Genomic DNA, 24,906 nt, shown 5'->3' on the forward strand with positions numbered 1-24,906 from the left:
TGAACTTGTGGTTCAGGCTCCAGGAAACGCAGACCTCCCTCTGTTTCACTTTGGGTTTACTCTGGCTGAAGTCTGGCCAGAAGAAAAGGCCTCGGAGAGCATTGGAATGTTAATCTGTCTGAGTCCCTGGGGACCTGGGGGACAAAAGAAGCCTCCAGCCTGGGGTTCTGGTGCTGCCTGGCAGTGCACACTCCTCCCCTTGGGTCAGCACCAGGCTTTCTGGGGCATGCGCCCTTTAGTTCCAGACATTTTTTTCTGGGAAAGAAGAGGGTCTGTATAATCCAACTGGAGTCCTTGGAGTTAGGAAAATAGGAGAATCGTGTTTTACTTAGGATTTTCAAAGTTTTGAGGAAAGTACAAAGAGAAGAGCCAGCAAATAGCAGAGAGAGGTAAAAAGTGGCAGGAAAGAATGAGGGAGGGTGGGGAGACCCAGACAGTCAACCCCGGAAGGTTGGGTTGACTCTGGAAGATTCTTGCTTTAAGTCTTAATCTGGTGGGTTGAAACTCCCGGCTTGTGAATAAAGCCTGGAGACGCCCATGGGGTGGGCAATAATTTAAATGTACCCTTTTCCTGTGACAGAAATTCCAAACCTTAAGCATGTGGAGCAGCTGTAGCTCTTCCCCGGTGCAGACAGGCAATGTAAGTAAGTGACTGAATGTTTTGCCTTCAGCACCTCTTTCACTGAAGAGCAAAGACTGGATTTTAAGGATATCCTGTTAAACAATCCAAAGTTTCCTCCTCCTCCTCCTCTTCCTCCCCCTTCCCTTTCTGCTTCCCCTTCCTCTCCACCTTTCCCTTCCCCTCCCTGTTCTCCTTCTTCAGCTTGCTTAAAGTCGCTACCTTATCCCATTCTCCCTCTGATTCCATGTAAGTTCCCCAGGGCCAAAGCCTGGGTGGGAAGGTGTTACGCTGCTGACCGGTGACGAGTCCTTGCTTCCCCAATGTTGAAGAATAACACCAGAGAAGCACGCCGAGGCTAGGTCAGGGTGGAAAGTAGAGGCTTTATTAAAGGACAGCAGAAAAGACTTCTCCTGGAGGAAGAAGGGGACCCAAGAGGTGCGGTTGTCTCCCCTTTTTATAGTTCCTTCAGTGATGGAATGTAGGTGGGCAGGCCCAAAGGGTGGGGCACAGGTGGGTCAAAGAGGTACTCTGGGCAGGAAGGACTTTTGGGTCAGCATCTTCAAGTTTGCTGGGAGCTGTTCATTAACACTTCTTTGGGATGGGCCCTGGGCCTTGGGGACATTAACAGTCCATGAGTTGTCCTGCGTTTCCGGACTTCACTAACATTCCAGGAGTTGTTCAGCTTTTCCAGGAATTCATTCTCAACATGGCCTCCATTTTGGATCTTACTCGATATCAGACCCAATTTACCTAATTACACTGACCACCTGCCTTTAAATCAAAGTGTCAGGGTCCCTTCTCAGAGCTCAGTGGATTTCCATGTGACTGCTGACCCCTGGTTACTGGCACCTGGACCCTCTGGCATTGCAGAGATACAAGTTTCCATTGTCCCCCACCCGGGCCAATTCCTCTCTGCCAGGAGGGCTAGCCCACATTTACTCAAATCCATGGGTGGCAACCAGAACTCAAGATTTCCAGGATGGATGGGAATCACAAGATCTTGACTCCAGTCGCCAGGGCATGAGTGGAACCTCTCTCAGGCTATCAGGAAAGGCAAAGAGGACCTTCCTCCTTCCTTAGCCTTCTGCTGTCCAATGCCTCTGTCAGAATGGAAGTTGTGTTCACTCTTAGGTTACTGAAAAACTTGAAATGCAGAAACAACAACACGTGTCCAAGTTCACTAAGTCAGTGAGTAAACCAAGCACTTCACATGGGGTCTCCTGACTTCCTGACACTTGGGCTTCTCTAAACCTTTGCTAGGGAATACTCAATTGCTCTAAGGTTAGGAATTCTTCCTCATTACCTTGTCCCTAAGTTTTGCTTCTGGAAGGAAACACAGACACTCATTCAACCAAGCATTTATGGCCCTCTAGCTGCACAAATGCTGTGCTAAAGATGAGGTGAGAGGGATAAGGAGACCAGCTTCCAACAACATAGTCTCCACTGCAAACAAACAAAAGACAGTTCGCAGGATCCAGAGCTTCTGCAAGGCATGGAGATAAAGACTGGACGTTTTAAAACTGTTGGTCACTGGGAACTGTCACTGTGCTCCCCGTGAGCATGACTCCTCAGGGCCTCCAGCTGCTGTCTGAATGGTTACTCTCATAAACCTCAGGCTGAAGGGACCCTAGGAGTCAACGTCGGCCTCCCAGTCAGAGAAGGTCAGGCCCTCAGCAGGTGAAGTCTGCACATAACTGAGGCCAAGGCCAGGCTTCGCAGTTCTGTGCCAGAGGGACTGTTATCAGGGAAGTGTGGGTGCTCATGTCTCACGTGTTTTGACCACAGTAGCAGCAGGTGCACAAGATCTGCGATGAGGATGGTGAGGGAAGGAAAGTCAGACCACACAGTCAGAAACCAGGGCTGGCCTCTAGGGCTGTCAACAAAATAAGCAAAGGCAATTCTCGAACAGGAGGGGGCGCTAGAGGGCCACAGCAGGAAAGTGAAAGTGGGATTGGGTCAGGGCTGCAGGAACCAGAGCCGGAAGACCTAGGAAGGATTTAGGTACCCTAGTTGGGAGGGACAGTAGGAGGTGGCCGTGGTACACCAGGGAGATGAATCTGGCAATGCCTTGGATTAGTCTGGTGGGGCTACAGAGCAAAAATGCCATGAGTGGTTTGAAAAACAGGAATTTCTTTTCTCGTTGTTCTGGAGGCTGTAAGTCGAACCCCAAGGTGTCTGGCATGTTCTGAATTCTCTCTCTCGCTTGCCAGTGGCCTCCTTACTGTGTCTGCATGACCCTTTCTTATGTGCATGTTCCTGGTGTCCCTGGTGTGTCTAATCTGCTCTTCTCATAAGGACTCCAGCCTCATGGGCTCAGGGACACCCCACCAGTCGGCCTTTACCTCCGTTGCTCCTGCAAAAGCCCCGACACAGTCATGTTCTGAGGCTCTGAGGGTTAGGGCTTCCACAGCTTGGAGGCACAATTCCAAGGGTCACGGGCAGGAGAGGGAAGAGATGCCTGAGACGAAGGGGAGTGAAAACTGCCAGGGACAGTGAGGGAGGGACAGAAAGGTGGCAGGGGAGGCACAGACAGGGCCCAACTACCAGAGGCATGTGCGTGGGGCAACATGTGGAGATGCCCTCAAAGGCACGCCAGCCACCAGCAGGTCAAAAATGGCACACGAGATGGGAGCAGCCGCCACAAGACTCCCCTTTGCCTGGGAAGCAAATGTTCCATGTTGCCCAGTTTCTAGGAGAACTGAGGTCACAGACTCCTTGGTTTTGGACTTCAGCCATTAAGCCCAATGAAATCAGCCTGCGGTTCCCATGAACCGCTGAGCAGGTCCGAGAGGAAACGGAGGCCCGTGCCAGTTCCTGGACAGAGCACGTGCCCTAAGGACCCACTGATGGCAGGAAGTGGGAGCTCGCCCAGCCCTTTCAAAAGAAGCAAGTGCAGAGATTCTGAGGGACATTCCAGAGGCCCAGCCAGGACAGAGCCCGTTTTGTTCTCTAGATGGTTTTAGTGAACTCCATTCTCCACTGGGGAAGATGGACTTGGGAACCAAAACTAGGAACTGGGAATTTTCAGTCAGGCAAAGTGGAGACTCGTTACGTGGAACCTGAGGGGACCTGGCCACATTGGTGCAGTAATCCAGAGGGGAGAGGGTCCTGGCTTTGTTCAGAGACCATACAGACGGTAAGAGTCAGGGCGGAGGATGCAGCTCAGTGGGTAGAGCACTTGCCAAGCATGTGTGATCTCCTAGACTCCTTCCTCAGCACCACAACAAGAAAAAAAAAATATATATATATATATATATATATATATATAGAGAGAGAGAGAGAGAGAGAGAGAGAGAGAGAGAGAGAGGGATATGCACACATTTATATATAAACATGCTGGGGAGACCCATGGAAACCAAATGACTATAAGTGCTTTAAGGAGCTAAACTTTTGCTAATTTGTTAGGCACTAACAAAAATCTAAAAATCTAATGTGCCTACCAATCATCAGGGGGTCCCTGAGGTTCATCCTAACTAGTCTCAGGCAATGCAAATTTGCCACTCTAGAATCCCATCTGCAGCAAACACTAGTTAGATGCCTATTGAGAGAGCTTCCGATTCTATGGTTACAACCAGCCAGGGAAGAAGGGAGTCGGAGGAAAAAAATTGTCACCAGTTGCAAATATCTAAACTGATTTTTGCAATTCCACTAAAATCCGAATAATTATGTTGAGCAAGTTTAAATGCGTATGGAAGTTGTTCGCGGGAGTCATTTTCAAGGAACACATAATGCTGTGCAGGAGGAAGGAAAGGGCCAGTGATGAAATGAGTGTTGGAAGGAAAAATGCTGCAAACTTCCCGCTTTGCCTACGTATTGCATATGCAAGGGATGGGTCCTGTGCAGGGTTGACCTGTTGCATAAACGAGCTGAGCATTCTGAGCGACAGGAGAGTCCTCTGGAAATGAGGGGCCACTCTTTGTCACAACGAAAGTCCTTGGGGGGACACCTAATGCTTATTATTGTTTAACGTTTAATTTATCAGGATTAACTTGTGGTCTAACTCCTGCTCTTCCCACTTCTGGGGGACATACCATGCCCTATTCCATGTGGCCCTGTTGTGCAATTGAGACCTTCATCTTTGGGGCTTCAGAGCACCCCCTCCAAACGTGACTTCAAGGAGAAAGTTCATAAGAGTTGACAGAGTTAGATGACGAAGGTTCTTAGTAGGAAAGGTGAAGGAGACTTTGATTTTTAACAGCGCATCCTAGGGATAGATAGGACAGAGGAAGAGAGAGGAGCAGAAGGCAGTCGGCAGGACCCAGGAGTACCACAGGAGACTGAAGGACGTGAGCCAGGAGGCACCGAGAGTTCAGTCATGCCTAGCTTCTGGAGTGCCACCACAATGGGGTGACTGGGTGCTGAATGCATTCTCAGCTGGGAACCGAGGACAAATGGCACTTTGCCCACCACAATGCATTACAGGCCCAAGCCCAGTGTGTCCAAAACCCACCGCGTTGGGACGGTTCCCCTTTAAGCCTGAGTGGGCTGCCCCCTTCCCCACAGTATGCATTTTTTTGCAGGTGCATTTGCTTGTATTTTGCAAAACAGAAACTTGCTTTGTTGTAACTTTCCCTCTTTTTTGTCCTCTTCATTGTCTGCAGCTCCTAATTGGTATTTGTAATAACTCCCAGTTTAGTATCATCTGCAAGTTTCATTAACATGCTGATTGCTCCTTTGTCATTAATAAAAACATTAAATTATTATTTAACATTCATTGTGCACCAACAATGTATTAGGAGTTGTGCAGGATACAAGAGCGGATCCCGCTCTCTCTGCAACCTCATTTTCTTGTCCCTGAAAAGTTCTCAAATAGCTGAGCACAGAGGAGTTTTTGTCCTCCTCCTTTGTGGACCCCAAGGGAGGCCTACTTCAGGATCTTTTGTGCTGGGTGGAGTCATCAAGCAAAATCCCTGGAGCTTCTCTCTTCTGAGAGTGAGCTTTGTTTCCCAGCAGGTCACCTCTCAGCTTTTGCTCTTGCCATTGATCAACAATTTATACCCTTTCAGTTTCACCCCATGCCCAGGCTTCAACCATATGGATGAGCATTTATTTGCTCATTCAAGCAGCAAACATTAATTGATCATTAACTGCTTGGCCACCATGCAGCTGTTCTGGAAATGCCACCCCTTCATGCCTCTGTGCTTTCCCTTCCTTGCCCTGCTGCTGCCGGAAGTGCAACTCCTCTCTAACTGCACAGGGCACCTTCCGAACCTGCCCTGATGCAGGGACAGTTTTCATGCACCTTCCTCGGGTCCCAAAGCCCTCCCACATCATCCCCCACGAGAGTACCATTGCTTGCACCAAATCCTCCCGAGCTCTGCAGCTCTGCACTCTGCTCACCATAGGCTTCTGCAGAGCAGGTGTCTGCTGGGGAGTCCCTGGCCACTGTGCCTGGGCATTATCCCCTGCACACTCCTACTGACCTCAGGTTAAGCCCATCTTCACCGCAATGGGCTCAGTGCATCTCGCCAGCTTTACTTTCATGGTTTTTAATTTTGTCCTGGCTCCTTTTTAGTCTATTTCAAATTGTAGGGAGTGTCGATTTCCAAGGTGATCCTGTCCTACCAGGACAGATTAGGACAGGAGCCCATGCTGTGCAGTCCCTCCCTCAGTCCCAGCCAGGCTGCACCTAGCCATCTGCTCCCAGCCAGCCACCCCCCCGCACCCCTCTGGCCACCATGAGTCACCCTTGACAAGCAGTGGCCTTGGCCTCTTCCTAAGGCCTGTGTTCATTTCTACAGGCTGCAGGGTTGGACTGTGACCTGTGGTCTACCAGTCACTTATTATTGGGTAAGAGTCTTAATGATTCTGAGTCTTAGTTTCCTCACCCAAGTGAAGAACTGTGACATTAAGGGTATTTTCCTTCCTAGGATGGTTGTGGGAATCCTCCTCTGAACAGAATGTTTACCGAGGATGTGCAGTGCCCCTCCTGCAGCAGGCACCCTGTCCCCTGTCCTGCAGCAGGCACCCTGTCCCCTGTCCTGCAGTGGGCACCCTGTCCAGCCTAATGCGGTCCAGAACCCCTGGGGGTGGTCCTCCTGTGGTCATGGGGGGCGGGAGTGAAAGGTGTGTCTTCTGATTTAAAAGCATCTCTGGTTTTATTGTGTCTGAGAGCCGCCTCCCCTCAGGATGCCTGGCCTTTTTTGTTGTTGTTTTTGGTTTATGGAGCTGGTGTGGAAGCCGTAGGAGTAGGAGCTTCTGTTTTCAAGTGGAATTTTTATCTTCAGACAGAACATAGTTTAAACTCTTGCAGGGCCAGAAAACAAGCGGCCTACATAACTGAAGGATGTCTCTGCAGGTCAGTAGGTGCAAATCAAGAAGGCGGGTGGAGAGCTGGCAGGAAGGCTGGGTCAGGTACACCTGGGCCCCCAGTTCCCTCTGCGGCATGGGGCCGCCCCAAGCCCATTTTCTTACTATAATCTGAAGACAATGACTGGCAGGCTTGTGAGGCTTAACAGGCCCCTTGGAAAGGAGAAAGCCAGGTGATGGCTCTTAGAAACCTCCCGGCTCTAATCCGGATTTCTCCCCAACTGAAGCGAGGCTCTCCCTCTGCCGTCTGCACACCCTCATCTGAAGTTTAATCGTCTTCTCGTTTATTTAGCTGAAGAACCCCATCTGACTGGCCAGGCTCCCACACCCTCACCCACACTGCGGGCAACAGGAGCCAGTTCTCTCATTTGACAAGGGTTCAGCAAGTCCCAACTACGAGTCCTGCAAGAACACAAGTTGGTGACCCAGAGAAGAAACACCCGTGCTGACACTGTCCATTCCCAAGTCCCTGGATGACACAATGGCATGGTCCACAGTCAGGAACTTCCCAGGTTCATGCCCTTCTGGATCTGAGGGGAAGAGCTCGTGCTGGCTGGGGCTTCCCTGCGTGGTGAAGATGTGAATGTACGCTCTGCAGGATTTCCTCAATGATGAAGAGATCAGTAGGATAAGTAAAAACAGATTTTAAAAAGACTCAGATAATTACCCAGGAAATGAGCAAATGACTTTTCAGAGTGCAAAATTAGGATTTTCCCCTATGGAGAATTTTATTCCATTATTCTTGGTGTTTTTTTTTTTTACCACTTTGTCATTTGTCCTCAGAAAGATCCCGTGAGGTGCATTTTACCCTCATTTTCAGATGAGGAGACCAGTGCTCCCAGGCTGAGGTTCATGCACAGGAAATCAGCCCCTTGGACCCAGAATCCAGCCCTCCCTGACGTTGTGGATAGTACCGTGCTCTGTCCTGGTGCCCCGTCTGGCTCCCGGTCAAGGCCAGCTTCCTCAGTGCACACCCTGAGCAACTGGAGGGGGAAGAGCTAGCTGTGACCGGGCAGGCAGCAGTGATCGCCCATCACTCTCTATAGAGCCAAGCTGAGTGTGTGACTGTCCCACGGTCCCGGCCACTTCACAGTCTCCCCAGGGAAGCCTGGGGTGAGGTCAGCATCAAAAGCCACCCTGGGTATAAGAGCCGGTCAGCTCAGTAGTGTCCCTTCCTTTCAGGACCCTGTAATTCGAGTTCTTGAGGTTTTTTTCTGTTTGAAAACACTGACAAAAATCTTTTTTTTTTTAAATTTTTGGAAAAAAAATGCTTATATACACACACAAATCCACTTGCAAATAAACAGCAGGGTTTTGGGGAGCAATCCCCATCTGCCAGGTTAGCTCAAGGGACTGGGGTTCAGCCAGTGTGGGGAAGAGTTGCTTCTGAACAGCCCCCAGGTAGCACCCCCAGGTCCTCAGACTCCCGGGATTGGCCTCCCCGGGACCAGAGTGTCCACTTGTGGACCACATCCCCTCATAGGGGCTCAGTTGTGTTCCCTCCAAAAGATGTCCCAACCCCAGGGCCTGTGAAGGTGACCTTATTGCAAATAGGCCGTTTGCAGATGGTCAAACTCAGAAGAGGTCACCCTGGTGGGCCTGGTCTAACTGCACCCTTACAAAGGGACACATGCAGGGAGAAGGCCATGTGAAGGTGGCGGCAGAGACTTGGTGATGCATTCACAAGCCAGAAAATGTCACGGGTTGCCAGCCATCACCAGAGAAAGCTCTAGAAGGATCCACCCCTGCCCACACCTGGCCCTTGGACTCCCAGCCTCCACACTGTCAGGCAGCAGATAAGCTGCCGTAGCCTCCCACGCGGTGCGTTTCTTCAGCAGCCTGCGGCAATGAACACGCTCGCCCAGATCCTCTATAGCAAGGGCCACGTCCCTCTGCCTCCAGGAGGCCGGCCTCCAGCACACACTCCATCCCAGCAGATCATGAGGCAAGGGCCTGCGCCGCTGGAGGGACCACTCCCATGAATTCTCTTTCCACGGCCAACACCTCCTTGTCTGCAAGATCAGCTCACATACGACATCCTCTGCACAGGCCTCTCTGACATCCAGGACTGCAGAATGCCCACATGTGGGGTCCCCAAAACCTGCTGTGCATTGTCTACTACAGCATTGTACTACTTATGACAATCGACTGCCTTCTCTGTCCCCTCTTCAGACCAAGAGCCCCCGAGAGCAGTTGTACACATTCTTTCACCCCCTCAAGTCACCAGCTAAGAAACTGTGCCTCACCCTGTGCTTCAAGTCGCTCAGAGTGGATCCTGAAATTTAAATATGGGAGAAGAAACTCTCCCATTCTCTCTCCCTGGTCTAGTGTCCTGTTAATGAATGAGGTATATCCCTCCTTGAAGTTTAGACGGGGCAGATGAAAATCAAGGAAACACCCTGGTCTCTGGATTCCCCTTACCATTGGTCCTCTTCATCTGCAGGTCTGCAAGGATTACCAAGCCATAGTGCATCGAAAATATTCAGAACAAAATTTAAATAACTCTGTACTGCATATGCAGACTTCTTCCCTGTGATTCTCCCCTAGGCAAAACATCCATTTAGATTTTATTAGGATCTATCAGCAATCTAGAGGTGACTTAAAGTACGTGGGGGGTGTGCCCAGGTTTTATGCAAACACTGCAACTTTGTATGCAGGGACTTGGGCATCTGTGGGCTTTGGTATCCGAGGGGCTGGTTCCTGGAACCAGTTCCTTGTAGATATTGAAAGATGGCTGAATTTCTTATTAAATAAGAAATATCCATATTTACTTTTTTGCAGCAGAGAGAGAGAATGATCACTGAGTTTTATGATGCTCCCTGTAAAACAAGGCAGGTTTGTAAGCCCTCGTCTCAGGGGTGGGGGTTGGGTGCTTGAGCAGGATGCTTCGCAGGGATGCTCTTCTAGTCTGACACCACAAGGACCCAGAGAACGGCTACATGTGGCAACTCAACCCCAAGGAGGCAGATTATTTTGTCATCTGAGAGTTGAGACCACTCCCAAGAAAGAAGATCCCCAATAGAAACGCTGGGTTTGCAGAGGGACAGAGCATCCCCCGCCTGGCCAGCCCTCTCTCCCTCCCACCTCTCATCCCAGTATTTCAATCTTGTGGCCAGTCGTCAATGAGGCGTCTACAAAAGATGGAGCCAAGCAGGATTTTAAAAAGTCACCTGTATTCCAGCCAAAACATCTTTAAAAAGAAATCCCTTTGAAAGGGGGACAAACTACATAAGACACAATACATTTAAAATATGTATTGAAGTTACAAATGAAACTTTTCCCATGTGATTCCAAAGTACAAAACACAACATTGAAAGGCGTCCAAACAGTTCTTTTATACATCACAGTGTTAGTGGCACAAAACGTACTGACATTTCAAAAACACAAACCAAATTTGTTTTTTTGTTTTACCACCACTTGTCAAATACATAAAGTATACATGTGCATGGCTCACTCATGCATGCGTTTACACAAGATTCAAACACACTCACGGCAAAGTGAGCAAAGGAAAGACAGGTCAGGCACGTGGCACGTGGCACGTAGCTACCCTGCGCTGAGGGCTCTGGAACTGTGGAAGACAGACTGCGCACACCAGAGGCGGCCAGAGACCAAGGGACTGACGACCAGCGGGCATGCTCGCCAGGGGACGCACCAGCAATGGCGTCTCACGCGGGCCATTTCGCTCCATTGGGGGTTTTTGGCAATCATCCGTCATAATCCCCTCATGTTGCTTATTGTCATAAGGGCCTGGGTCAATTAAAAGGAAAAAACAAGCTTTGGTATGTTCTAAGGAGACCTTCATGGAGCATTGAACATGCAAAATGTTTTCCCTTGATGATCTGTGATTTACATAGGTATATACATATACACACACAGGTGTGTTTATTAATAAGCGGTAATCTGAGAAAATACAAAAAGTCCACCCTGGTTCATTCCAACTCCCTCATGTTTACACTACCAAGGGAAATTTTTCTCTTGTAATTTGTTACATAACTTTTGCTTTTTGCAACCTACATGAAAAAGAGAAATTCATCTCGAAGTCATCTTTTCACCTCTGACATTCGCTCTCCTACGGCAGAATGTGCCATATGGAATATATTGTAAGGAGAGTGTGTTCCCTTGGAAGAGGTGCCGGGGGTTCATTCTGCAGTCTGAGCTGCTCCTGGGAGCCGAGGAAGAAGAATTGATTAGGACGTTGCTCATGCAATCAAGGTCTGACTCAGCTCAGCTGTGAAGTCAATCTCTGCCACCTGAACAGACTTGGTCTCCCGGGACATCTGTGGGGACACAGGACACATGGCTGAGCCAGACAGAAACCAGGCACCTCTAGTAAAAGCCTGGTGAGATGGCGGGCTGCCCAAGGGCTTCAGGTAGCTACAGGTCAACCCTGGGCTCCCCACTGGTCCACCCTGCAGCAGCCCTGGCCTCTCACTAAGGGCCTCTCCCAGTCCCGGGAGTTAAAGGCCTCTCAATGAATAAAAGTACCTGCTAGCAGGACATCAAAGAGAAAATCATCTGTGAAAGTGAATGTCACTTTCCAACCAGGACAGACCATGCTGAATAACAGTAATGAGTCCATCTACTGAGTGCAGATAAGACCTAAGTTCACACGGAGGACCATCCTCTCATAATCTATTTACATTTTACATCCAGCATGTGAAGATTGCATTGCTGTAACAAATGGGTATGGCATTCCTTACTAAGAGAAAAGGATTCTGATGAGGGACATGCTACTTTCAGTACCTTCAGGTGATCTTACTGGCATTTACAGAGGGGTGGACAGTTTCACTTTTATATTAAATCCCACTGAGCAAACAGAGGCAGGTTTGATACAAAAGCTCAGTGCTTATCTGACTGCCCTGGCGGCCCCAGGATTGCTGTGGTCGGTACCTCACCAGACCACATGCTTTTGAAGCATATTGCACACGAAGGCACAGGATGGTTGGGGCTAGAGATGTGTGTCATGGGGCCAGAGACTCCTCCAAGACAGGACATGCCATCCCTCCAGGAATAAGGGGTCTAGGCTCCCATTCTGGGCTCTAAATCCCTCCCCAAAGATGGGGTACTGCTGAATGGACTCATGTGATGGACAGCAGCTATTCAAGCCTGGGAGGACAGGGGCATCAGGAAGGTGTCCCCCAGAGGCCACTGGAAAGAGGGCCAAATGCCTTCCGCCTTTGATAGGGAAAGTGGCCAGGCAACTGTGCCTACAAATTACAGGTTTAAGTCCCAAGTCCCCAGGCCACTGGCTCATGGAGTTGTTGCCCATCTCCAGAAAATTCCTTTCATGCATAACAACATCTCAGACTGCAGAGACCCACCTGAAAGACAGCCTCAGCTACGTTCTTATTTAGTTCCTGAACTTTTAATCTGCAATTACAAAGAAAACTTCTCGAACATAATTTTGATGCAGACTGATCTCCTAAATGGCTCTTGTTTCATAAAGAAAATCAATACTAGAGGTGAAGAGAGAAGTGATTCTGTTTCGTAACTATTCACTGTCAAGAAATAAAGAAGAAATTTGCAGGCAGGGAAGATGTACTAGGACCTGAGACGGATGTGTAAATGTCGAGTCAAACACACACAAAATAACCTCATATTTAAAATGTGCTTGCAATGAGCAAACAACCGAGATAAAAGGACTTTGCTTTTGTTTTACTCCTTGGTAGAATTCTTAATAAGTCTTAAGAAATTCCACTGTAATAAATCCACAATATTTTCTTCTTGTTCCTGGCAAGCACATGTGACTCTCATAGTAATTCTCTTTAAAGGAAATGCTTTCTCCACCCTTCAGACAAGTGATGGAGTAACGTGCATCTTATTGATCCATGCATTTCTTTGCCATGGAAACAGTCACACAGAGCCCTGGGAAAGACCAAATGGTAAAATCCCCACATCAAAAGTGAACTGCAAGCGTTTTATCCAGTCAGGGCAAACTGGTTAGCTACAGGGCTTGGAACTGTGTGAGACACATGATTTTTCAAAATAATTAAAGCATTTAAAAAATATGAATATCCAGAAACTTCTGCCCCTTCTCCAAGGGCCCCCCAGCCTCTGGCAGAAGGCCCTGGCTCCCAGGATCGATAATGCAATTTTCTTTTTACTGTCTGACTTGAAAACTGGGACAAGAGGCCAAACCATAGTCATTCTGAGTGGAACTATTTCTTAGTAAACCATTGGTTTAGAAGACATTAAAAACTATTTGCCGCTACCTGGGTGAGAAGGAACAAGCCCTGTGGGTATCCTGAATCCCCATAGCAGAAGGAACAAAAGGTGACTCTTGTGGAGACGTTCCTTTAAACATGTCAGTATTTTCCAATGAAAGCAGCGACATAGGAACTGTGTTTATAACAGTACACAGCTTACAGCATTCAGAAAGTTATTACAGCAAGTTTCAAGAAAAACACAGAGTGCATAAGGCTTTCCAAGTCTCCTGAAAAGTGGTCAAGCCAGAAAAGTCGCTGCACTATAACTTCTTAAAATGCACATTTTAAGAAAGGCAGAGGATGGTTCATATGCACCGTGTTGGTTTTCACTACTCAGCTAGGATAAAAGAAAAGCCTTCTACAAAGGACCTCGCTAAATGCCATTAGTAATAGAAACAGTTGTCACCAACTGAGTGCTTTTTTCAAGTTGGAATAATTAAATTCTGTCTGAAGACAGATGTGATCCGGCCTCCCCCAACATGGTGCCATCTTGAAGCCAAGGAGGAGAGGACAACATTTTGAAGGAGAAGGTCTCTTAGCCCCCACCAGATGTCCCTAGCCTACCGCCACGCCTCGGGGAGGAAAGGCCTGGTGTGCTTCTGTCGACGCTGTCGCTCAGGTCTGCAGTGACTGATGCTGTGGGGACGTGCCCAACCCTGGCCTGTCTTGCCTTCCCCAAGACTAGGCGACCACACCCCGGGGCCTGGGCAACACCTTGACATCGGTCCCTGAAATCACGGCATCCAGCCTGACACTGTGAAGCTCAATGGGGCACATAAGGCAAGAGAAATGTTTAGTGGGGGGCTGGGGGTGGGTGGGGAGCTACACGTCCCGGAGGCGGGGTCTCGGCAGCACCGTGCTTCCTCTAGGTGGGTAACGGGTCGTCGTCCCCCTTAGTGCACTTGCACTTGCAGCAGAGTACGAACGGGGTGGCCAGCAGCAGGAATGGAGAGGCCACCAAGAGCAGGAGCCCAAAGCCAGCAAAGATGCCCACGACCTGGAGAAGGAGCAAAGAGCAGAGGTAAGGAAGCCTGGTCCATGGGTTCCCTGAGTGTGAGCAACACCACCACTCCCCATCCTCCATCCACCCACCCACCCACCCACCACTCCCATGCATTCTCTATCCCCCATGAACCCTCGTCCACCCGTCAACACGTCTGCTCAACCAAACACCCATATGAGCATTCATCCCCAGTTCTGCTCTCATCCACACCTATTGGCTTCCCTTCAATTTTCCCCCTTCCTCCTAATTCCTTCTCTGCCTTTCTCCTCCCTTCCCTTCTCCCATCCATCTGTGCCTCCAATGAGCTGAGTTCCCTCTAACAATGTCCCAGGTGCTGAGAGTGCAAAGGTGCCTGAGATCTTGGCCCTCAAGATGCACTCTGGTGGAGAAAGACCAAGATTTAGTGGAATAATGCATCTTACAGAAACTGCCCTCACGCTCCAGGTGCAAGGGATTCCAAACAACAGTCACCCACATTCACTGGAGGAAAGAAGGGTTCCCCATGGGGACAGCTGGGGTTACAGAGGTGTGGAGGTGGCTAGTATACAGGAAAGACTGGGTCAAGCATCCCGCCTGGGACAAGGGGAAAGACACAGGCATGGTAAGTTAGAGGATGGCCTGACACTTGTCATTCCCAAGGATGGAAGCCCAATACTATTACAAATTTTGATTTTTCTTTAAAAACATGTTTATCCCTTAGTGTGTGTAAATGCTGAAAATAATAAGCTTAAAACATAGGCATATTGTCGTAGAAATTAGATAGTGCTGCTGTGCGAGGGAAACAGACTTTGCTTTATGACCAGCTTGTCCACCAGCTGCACCCCTCCCGGGCTGCAGGGAGTGCAGAATTGAAATCCGAGGATGGAGTTAGGCTGCCATCTAGTGCTCAGAGTCATAAGTACGGGAATGCTCTGGGCATGTGTTCTGACTCCACTTTTCCATGGGCCTGGTTTCTCAACTGTAAAATAAACACGTGAGCTAAAGATCTCGAAAAGCCACTGTCAGATCTAAAATTATCAGCTGCTAAAGCATCCCAGATGTGTGAAGGAAAGGATACCTTGAATGAGGATTTCTTCTGAAGACCACACACTTGCACACGCATCCCATGCACACATATATGTGTGTTTATAAGCAAGACTGCATTAAACAAATGGGCATCATGATGATAAATCAGGTGGTGCACATGCTGGGGAATCACTACTGCTGCCCAGCCAGAGACCTTCCTCTGCAGAACGTGAAATCAGTGACTGGATCACAGTGTGAATTGGGTTGTGCTTTGCTAAAATTACCTGCACACTAATGCCTGGGCCCATAAGAACATGTGGAAAGTCTTATTTGAAAGGCTTTCCTGAGAGCCCATGTGACTGGTACACAGTTATCAGTCTCAAAGGAGCCACACACCCCGAATCTCTGACCAAACGCTCACATTCTTGCCAACCTGATGCCCCCTTCTCTTCTCACTTGGTCTATCCTGTCTAACTGTGCATACTCTTTGACAAGTTGGGTTACCAATCTATGCCAGCTGGTGGTAGGTGGATGGATATCACCAGGAGAATGCGACCAAGAGGAAATCATGAGACAACCAGACACCATGAAACAGACAGAATCACTTGGGGAGCTTGCTGGAGGTGTCAGGCACCAGACCACAGGAGACAGGATGGTACCGGTCAGAGCCCTGAGAGGGTCACTGAGAAGCACAGTGACAGCCGCACCAGCAACCCTGAGGTCTGCAGAGAGCCAGCCTCCATTGGTACCAGATGCTGCGTAAGAACAGAACTCACCCTCTGTAGCCACTTCAAGGCCCCACCCTGGCCCAGTGCCTCTCAGGATGAAGGACAGGCAAGTGGTCGGGGGACCCACCCTCTGGAGGGAGAAGGACAGTTCTCCGAGGAGTCTCTCCAGGGAGTCCCCAAAGGTTTGGGGAAACTCAACCACAATCAAAGACCCAGGAAAGTGTACAGGGCGCCTTTGATGTGCTGGAACATGACCTCAGAACACGGCAAAGGCAGGCGGAGCGCAGTGGTGTCAAGCGGATGCTGAATTGTAGTCCAGTCCAACTTTCTCACTTCAGAGATGCAAAGAAGCTATTCTAGACGTTCCAGTATTGGTTTCCATGACAAAGCTGGCATCCCAGGGCCCACCTCACTGGCTCATGAGCAGCACCTGCAGAACACCCCACGTGAAGCTTCCAGGAGATGAGCACCCGGGAGGGCGTCCTGCCCTTCTGCTCAGGACAGAGACGTCCCAGGCAGACCCATGCTTGTGTGTGTGTGTGTGTGTGTGTGTGTGTGTGTGTGTGTGTGCGTGCACCATCCGGGGCTAAAACAAGTGCCGCCATGAGCAGAGCTGGGCCTGGTGAAAAGCTCTTCAGTGCCCAGGAGAGAAGGAAGGGCCAGCACTGGACAAGCTCCTCTCCTGGCAGAGGCCAGCGGCCTGCGTGTGGGTCCACTCTAGAGAAACAGAAATGCACATTCCGGCTCCTCCACGGCTCAGCTTGATTCTGGGAAGGCAATGGGAAGAAGGAGGCAGGTGCCTCAAGCCATGGAGTCCACACAGCAGCCTCTGGTCCAGGAGTGGCTATGCAGATGCAGGAAGCCCCAGCAGCTCCCGCATGCCCTCTAGATACAGCCCAGGCAAAAACCAGGGCTGAGAAGGATGGGACCCCCCTGTGGTATCCTACACCGTCGGAGAGGGTTTCTATGGGTTGAATTGTGTCCCTCCAAAATGACATGTCGAAGTCCTAAGCCCCTAGGTACACAGTGACCCTCTTTGGAAACAGGGTCTTTGCAGACGTAATCAAGTTAAAATGCGGTTAACAGGATGGGATTTAATTTACTTTGATTGCTGACCTCATTCAAAGAAGGACTTTGGACACAGAGCCAGACACAGGAAGAGAACGTGAAGCCCCAGAGGGGAAGACACCACCTGGGGTCAGGACTGGAGGATGCTCTCCAGCCAGAGGGCTCCGAGTGCTGGCAGAGCCCGGAGTTCAGGAGGCCAGGGGGGGTCCCCACAGGGTCAGGGCGAGGCCCTGGCCACACCCTGGCCCCAGACTTCTGGCTTCCAGAGAGACAATACGTTTCTGCTGCTCTGAGCCAGCGAGTTGGCAGAGCTTGGTGGCAGTGTCCTGTGCAGATGGACTCACATGGAGGTGGGAGAGGAGCATTTAGGCTGTGCACCCCCAGGAGAGAAAGCGCCTACAGCCAAAACCAAATCTCCTGATTAGAGGGCAGCAAACGAAGCCCTTGGGCCAGTCAGCCTCATCACCCCTTCTGGGTACTTCTGGACAGGAAACAGGATGTCCTGGAGGGTGTGAGGAAGGAGGGGTGGCACGGTGAAGCCTCTAGCAGTGCGGGGCCTGCTATTTCTCTAGGCACCACAGCTGGGGGTACTTGACTCCACACACACCCCGGAAGAGCTCATCTAGCCACCATTCCTGAAAACTTATCCACACTGAACTTGTAAAGCCCCGGGTTTTTAAGAGGTGCATTTCCTGGCAGCCAGGGGACTTGCTATGGCCCTGTGTAGGGCCTCTGTCACCTGTTGCTTGTTCTGAGCTTGAGGAGGATGGGCGTGATGCCTTGGCTAATGTCACCCTGGCCCCCAGGGCTTGGGGCATCCCAAAGCCTCCTGCTCCCTGTCTGTAGCCTAGACTGGGACCAGCACTAGGCCAGAGACACGAGCAGCCACTGCAAAGGGCTGCCTCCAAGGTCCCCTAGGGCAGCCCAGGCAAGCAACAGGCGGCTCACGCTGTGGGGAAGCTGCTGCGTGCAGCCAGTGACATGGGTCACCCACAAGGACGCCTTGCTTTATATAACAGTGCTCTTGAGGGGAACGCTCACTGCAAACAGCCCCTGCCTAAACCACTTGAGGGTTTCCAGAGCACTCAGCTGCAACTGTCCTTTCCTGTCCCCATTCCCTGGTACCGACTTGCTGAGCTCAGGCCTTTTCTGGAAAGCCTTTGGTTAAGCACCAGTAGACCCGGACTCAGGCCATGAGCAGCAGACAGGCAATGTGTGCGATGCTGCAGGAGATGCTCGGTCACTCACCATGGGGCCAGGGCACCCCCCGGCCAGCAGCCCAGCAGGACTGTGTTGCCATATTCCCAGCTCTGCCTTTCTACACAGCAGCTCTTCAGCCAACTGGCCCCTTTCCTAGAACACACACACACACACACACACACACACAGTGTCCAGATCAAAGGTCCAGGCCAGCTACCTCTTACCTGTGTCCGATGCCAGATCACAGAGGCCCGAGAGTGGCCCAGCTTGTTGCGGCAGGGTCCCTTGTCATAGTGTATCAGGAGGAAGTCATCCTGGGGAAGACACAGGAAGGGACAGGGAGAGGGGATCGGTTCACTGGGTCTCCACCGCGGCCACACCTCCTTTACTTCACAGGCAACCAGTGGAGACGGGAGGCCAGGCCTGTGCCACACGCCTGCCTCCAGCCACCACTATTCACAAGGAGCAGCCCAGGGCGACAGTCACCTGGCACACTGGAGAGGTCCTGAGCCAGATGTCCCCAGCCCAAACAAAGCAGGGCCTCCCTGGGCACAGTGGCCATATCCTGAGCTTGCAGGAAAGAGCAAGTCGTGCCAGCTCAGGGCTTCTGGACAAGCAGGTCAAGTGCTACTCCCCAGGGCCCCGAGGCCTGGCCGTGCATGGTCCCAGGGGAGGACCCAGCACAGGCTCACTCCAGAGACTAGAAGATCCACTTCACTTCTGCACTGTCTTCAGCATCAGCTTCTCATCTAAAGCTGCTCCCTCTTGACTCAGACCATTGAACTGTTTTTTATCTAAGAACCAGCCCAGGAACATCTTCTCCCCACAGGGTCTCCAACTGTACAGAGTGAGCAGACTCCTTTCTTGACACTCATGGAGACATCTGCTCGATTCCCCACTTGACTCTCCAACCACTTCCTAAGACAACCCCCCAGACCCTCGGCTTCCTGGAACTGAGGCAGGCAGCGCTGCACAGTTCAGTGCCTGTCATCCAGATCCCCATCAGCACTCCTGTGGCCGTACTCCATGCAGGAGAGCCCCTCCCACCTACCGCTAATCTAGGAAACGGCAGCTCTTCAAAATGGCCCCATGCAGGGCCAGCGCAGTGCTGTCCACTCATACAACTGACCTCTGTCAACAACCTCCTTCTGAGGAAAAGTAAGCAAACACAGGGCCCCGGGTGGCAGAGAGACAGGAAGCCACTCTTTGAAACTGCAGCACTGGACATGAGCTGCTCTCTTGTGGCTCCTGGAACCATTCAGCGAGGCCGGGTGCTGAGCTCGCTTTCTCTCATCTGGAGAAGGGTGCCAGCCGCTAGGGTGCTGAGGCTAGTCTCCTGGGGTCTGTACCACGGTGCTGTGGCACTGAATCCTGGCTGTTTCCGTGCAAGCCTGCGAAGCCCTCGCAGAGGCTGGCCTCCCCTTGTTTGCCTTGGCCCTCTTCTGTGGGAAGGCAGGCAGGGCAGCTGAACTCACAGCCTCTTCCAACCCCACGCCTGCCTTCAACCACGACATGTCTGGCCTCTTCTGTCCACTGTTAGAGCACGCCTCCTTCCTCCTGAGGAGGACTGAGCTCTTTCCTTCACTTGGACGCTCAGGCACACACCACCCACCACCCGGATCAGTTCAAGTTCCATTCTTACATCTCATCTCCCAAACAGCCTATCATGATGTCTTGTTCTGTAGGTGAAAATGGTTTTGAATCTGTTTCCTGGAAAGTAAACTGAACCACATGGCACTACTCGGTTTAGAAATCTTTAATGATCTCTGCCAGCAACAGTGCTTTCTGCACATCAGAATCCCCTGGAAATGAAGGCTCTAGGCTTCACCTGCAGATAGAGACCCATGGATCCATGGCAGGTCCCAGGGCAAACTCTCTAAGTGATTCTGACCAAACTGTCCTTGGATAGGTGTTGGGTGGGTGCACGGGACCCTGTGCTGAAGGCCAAAGCCCTTTGCCTGCCCATGGAAACCTTTGTGGTGACCTGAGTCATGGGCCCAACAGTTCTGGTCATGTTCCTTTTGCTTAGCACCTTCTGGTCTTCAGGTCCTTAGCTGGGACCGCGCCCCACCCCCCACACCTGGTACTGGGCTGCTCCCCGGCTGCCCGTGGCCTTCACCCTCGTGACAGCCTTCTTCATAAGGATGCTCTCATGTCACGTGCCAGGGAGAGGGCAGGCTCCTCCAGATCAAGGACAAGGCCACCCTCCCACCCCGAGGAGCTGCCCACGCTCAGTGCAGGTCTTAAGAAGACCAGGACAGGCAATTTAAGATGTGCTTTCTATCCCCTGACAGAAGCACTCTGAACGGGTCCCACGTTGTATCAGTTTAATTGTGATTTTAAACTTACTGATGCAGCCCTTGGGCAGAGCGATCCCAGCAGCTGCCGGGCGTCCAGCAGTGTTTTTATGACAAGGAGTATTTTCCTTCCTGTTGATCAGAGGTGTCACCCAACTTACGGGGGCACGAGAAACGACAGGCCATGTACAGACAGTCACGGTCAGTCAGCTGCACAGGACACGGACTGAGGCTTTGGGCAGGTTCTTCTGTGAGGCTTAACGTGTCCTGTCCAATTCTGGCTTGAAGCCACCTGGCCCAGGCATCAGTGACAGGTTTTAGAGCTTGAATGGTCAGAGGCTGGACACTGGACACCAGGCCCCTTCCTTGCCAGCCAGGGGCTTTGGGCAAACACTAGTAACTTCCCTGGACTTTCTCTCAAGAAAAAGAATCCTCAGTCCCAAGTCGTGGAAGTGCCGGGTGAAGAGAGGGTCTGCACAGCTGACTGACCAGGAAGGGCCTCCTCAGCTCTCACCAACCCTCTACTGTCTGCTGACTCGAGAGGACCAGCTCCCGTGAACAGTGGGTGTGGGCACAGGGTGACAAGTGGGGAGCACCACGGAGACTCCCTGAGGGGTGGGCAGGATCGTGAGAGGAGCACCGTCCACTCGTCTGTGTCCGGAGGCCTCTGTGTCGTGGCGTGGGCCTTGGTGGGAAAATGAGGAGAGCCCAGGGGGAGCCTGCGTGCTGGGCCGGCCAGGGCTCGGGCTGCCTTCCAGCCACGCACTTGTGACCTGGTCTGAAACCACGTGACTGTCCTTGATAAGCTGCCCAAACAGAATCTGCCCTCTAGGGTCACAGGGCTGTTTTTCAGCGCTCTTTGATCTGCCAAGGACACAAAGCTCACAGTGGGGCCGTGAGGAACGGAAGCCGCGCGCACCCAGCCCTCAACCTTCTCTCCCTCTGTGCGCCTTTGCTCACCCACCACCAGGCCCTGTCACATGCAGAATGTTTGTGCCATTGGGGACACCCTTAGCCCCAACGTGATGGTGTCAGGAGGGGGTCTTTGAGGGCAATTAGGTTTCCATGAGGTCCTGAGGGTGGAACCCAGGATGGGATTAGCCAGTGTCCTCTCTGCCACATGAAGACACAGTGAGAAGGTGGCCATGAAGGGACCTCAGCAGGAGTGGGAACTGTCTGTACCTGTCCTAAGCCCTGAGGAAAACAGCCCATGGCTCACGCCACCCCCTCTGCACCTCTGCAGCTATGCAACCCAGCGGCCACGCTGGTGAGGGAGCACCAGAGGACTGAGGCTCTCAACACCCCTGAAAGCCAGGTGGAACCCCAAGCCTGCCGGAGCGTCCACGCCCAGAGCTGCTGAACGGGTCGCCTGGACAAGTGGCACTCGGAGCTGACGTTTCCACAACTCAGGACAAATGTCCGCTCTTGTTACTTCTCCGTTTCCAGGAATAACCTCCAAGCTCTCGGGGAGTGGCTGGTCCTTTCCCACCCCAGCTTGACCCTCACAGCCCCCGGGGCCCTGGACCCGCCCGCGGCGGTACTCACATCCAGGGACTCCAGGCAGTACCAGCAGAAGGCGTGCTTACAGCTCTTGCACATCATCTGGGCGCACCCTTCGTCTCGCTCGATGTAGACTTTGCACTTGGGGCAGCGCTTGATGGGCGCGTCATCCCCTTCCATCTTGAAAGCAGAGCTGCGGGAGAAAGTCCGTGAGGGAGGGACCCGTGCAGAGGGGCCCACCGGAGACCGGCAGGCAGCGTGGGCCGCACGGGAAGCACGGCTGACCGCGGTGACCAAGACCTCGGGTGATGAAGTGACATAGAACCCAGCCTAAGAAGCAGGGACTTGAGAAAACCGACAACCAGAACACGGCCCCAGCTGGGCTGGATCAGGACTGTAAAAAGGAAAAGCAGTGCGTGTCTACAGGTGGTGCACAGAAAACACAAGAGACAACAGGGCAAAAGGCTGCAAGGGAGGAATCTGGGTGACGGGGCTAGACTGAGACATCATGTGCATCTTCCTGTGCTTGTGTTAGTTTCCAAAGGGCTGATGGTAAACTTCATGCAATTCACTGTTGTCAGAAAGAATTCAGTTATGAGCACACATGAACACAGTCTATTTGCTTTCATAGATCTAGATGGCTCGTCTCACAAAACTCTTCTCCTGAGCATTCTGCTTGGATTGGCAGTGGCTAACAGTGCCAAGGGCTTGGGCCTGGGCTGGTGCTGCTCTCCTACAGTCAACTGGGTGAAGGCTCTCCAGGCCTCAGTCCTCGTGGCAGCGTGAGCATGAGAGAAGGTCACTTACACCCAGAGCACAGGTGGCATCCTGCTTGTGTGCTGTGCTTCTAAAAGGGGCAATGACTTAATGCTGTGGTGAAAAGGTAGCACAGGGTTCAGGGAGGATGTCCAGAAAAAAAGCACAAGTGCTAAGTGAAGTCAACACCTCTGTCTGATGGGCATCGAGGGCAGTGCCTGAACAGACTGCGTCAGTTCAACTCCACAGGAGAAAAATGGGTGCACTCTGGGCCAAACATTCATTCACAATATGCCCACTGAGGCTGAGCAAATGCTGGCATTTTGCATGCATCCTGGCTGAAGGAGCTCCCCCAAACATCAGAGTATATACAGGAATGAAACAGTCTCATTTCAGTCTGACTCATCTGGCTATGAGACGTGAACTTTCCTTATCATTTCATCCCCAGGTTCCTAAAAGTGCACTGAGGCCCTTGCCCAAGCTGAATGAGATTCTGCTTTGTCCACTGGTAGAAGGAGACAGGCCATAAAGCTCTCCAGAGAAGCTGTGCACCCTGGCAGCTTGTAGCAGATCAACCCTAGCTAGGCTCTGATGCCTTATCTTCATGGCCTCCTCTCCTCTCCCCGGAGCAGACTAACCTGGCTACCAACATCATCTCTAAGGAGTGGGGAGAGGTCCAGGAGGTTTGCACAGGTTAGGTGCAAAACACAAAGGCTGCCCACACACAGTTGCTGTCTGTGCTGTGACTGCAAGATGACAAAGCTGTCTGTAGCTCAAATTCTTAAATTTACAGGCAGATGGCAGATGGGATTGAGAGTGAGTGAGGCTGCCCTCATGACAGATGGACCAACACATTTGCACGTGCCTCTAAAGGCGAGACCACAGTGGCCTCTGACAGTGGAGTTAATCCTGCAAAGAGCCTAAAGTCTCCAGGGACCAAATCCTGAGACTGAGGCTGATGGTCAGATTAGCTAGAACTGCTCTGGTGTAAAAGCCAGGTGTGGCCTTAGAGTAATGAAACCAACATTCTCATGTGACCCACAAGCTGATGTTAGAAGAAATGCCATGGGCAGAGGCAAGACCACCAGAGGCAAGACCAGACATGCTTCGGGGATGTTCAAAAGAAAACCTGTGGGAATACCCAATCTGATGCACTGTGTTCTGCCTGAATGCAGGCACAGTATAGACCGTGGCCTTGAACGATTACTGGTATCTGGATCACAGATAAAATCACTACTAATAACAAGTGTTAGCACTACTCAAGTTTAAAAGGGTGGACTGGAGTCTGTGGCACTTTAACCACAGTCTACCTGCCCTGCGGCCTCAAGGGGTGGCGGGAAACGCTAATGGGTACAGCTGGTCAAGTGGGGACAGAAACGTGGGCAAAGGGAGGATTTAACCTAAACAAATCTACTACAACTAAGTGTTTGCAGTCATACATGGCAACAGCCTCCTTTGGGGAGACAGGAGGGTGTTAAGAGGACTGTGGGTTTCTCCATAAGCCCCCGCCCGGGGCAGTGGCTGGGGCTCAGCTCCCACATGAGAACACAGACTTGGTCTGGCCAGATACTCAGACTCCCAGAGAAGCTCCAAATTCCAATTTTTATGTGAAATGTCCTGATTTTTAAATGTTTACAAAATTAGACTTGTTACTCTTGATTCAAGTCACCCTGGTGAAATGATTTAAAGGAGGCTGTGATATCAGGGATGGAGAAAACCGAGTCATTAGGCCCTAACCTTTGCTCTTTCCCCGTCTATGAAAGCGTCTCCCCATAGGAAACCCAGGGCTGGAAGCCTCGTCCTTCCCGCCTGCAGCAGACGCTCTTTTTCCCAACCCTGCTCTTCCTGCGCAGGATGGGGGATCCACTCACTCTCACCAAACAGCCACTTGGCTGCTTCCTGGGGCAGATGCCCTGACCTGCCTCCTACTTATAATTATTTTTAATCCAACCAAACAAGAAATGTGTTTCTTCTAGCAAAGTTTGGAAGCATCTAAGACCCCGAGTCTAAGTGAAGAGCGATGGCTGGTGTCTACCTGGCGTCTGAGTGCTGGATGCATGCAGCTCCAAGGTAGACACACAGCCCCTGTGGGAGCTCAACCCAAGGGAAGAGTCAGCCGCGGAGACAGATGATTTAAAACACAGCATGTCGAGAATGGCCCGTGCAGACTGTCTCCAGGGGGAAGAGGGTGGAGTCATGACCCTGCGCTGGG

The 24,906-nt window shown here is 51.3% G+C and overlaps 1 protein-coding gene, 1 long non-coding RNA gene and 1 pseudogene across 7 annotated transcripts in view; 1 reads left to right on the forward strand and 2 right to left on the reverse strand.

Moving 5' to 3' along the window:
- Positions 1 to 220: 220 nt before the first annotated feature.
- LOC144369480 (uncharacterized) lies at positions 221 to 10,681 on the forward strand. Its single transcript, XR_013429303.1, has 3 exons — positions 221 to 389; positions 581 to 640; positions 7,224 to 10,681. It is a non-coding gene; the product is annotated as an uncharacterized LOC144369480 (long non-coding RNA).
- Positions 10,085 to 24,906, reverse strand: part of Rnf144a (ring finger protein 144A) — a 96,097-nt gene continuing 81,275 nt past the window's right edge. For 5 of the 6 annotated variants that reach the window (XM_078029723.1, XM_078029722.1, XM_078029720.1 and 2 more), the window contains 3 exons: positions 21,984 to 22,131; positions 18,366 to 18,455; positions 10,085 to 14,134 (listed from right to left, as the gene is read on the reverse strand). In XM_078029723.1, the coding sequence (XP_077885849.1) occupies positions 14,003 to 14,134; positions 18,366 to 18,455; positions 21,984 to 22,131 (370 nt within the window). In that variant the 3' untranslated portion in view covers positions 10,085 to 14,002. The remainder of the gene's footprint in view (positions 14,135 to 18,365; positions 18,456 to 21,983; positions 22,132 to 24,906) is intronic. The other variant, XR_013429300.1, reaches the window with a different exon arrangement.
- LOC120885153 (small nucleolar RNA SNORA70) lies at positions 17,838 to 17,960 on the reverse strand (annotated as a pseudogene).

The sequence above is a fragment of the Ictidomys tridecemlineatus genome, chromosome 12 (genome assembly GCF_052094955.1).
Source record: "Ictidomys tridecemlineatus isolate mIctTri1 chromosome 12, mIctTri1.hap1, whole genome shotgun sequence".
In the NCBI taxonomy this organism is placed as follows: domain Eukaryota; kingdom Metazoa; phylum Chordata; class Mammalia; order Rodentia; family Sciuridae; genus Ictidomys; species Ictidomys tridecemlineatus.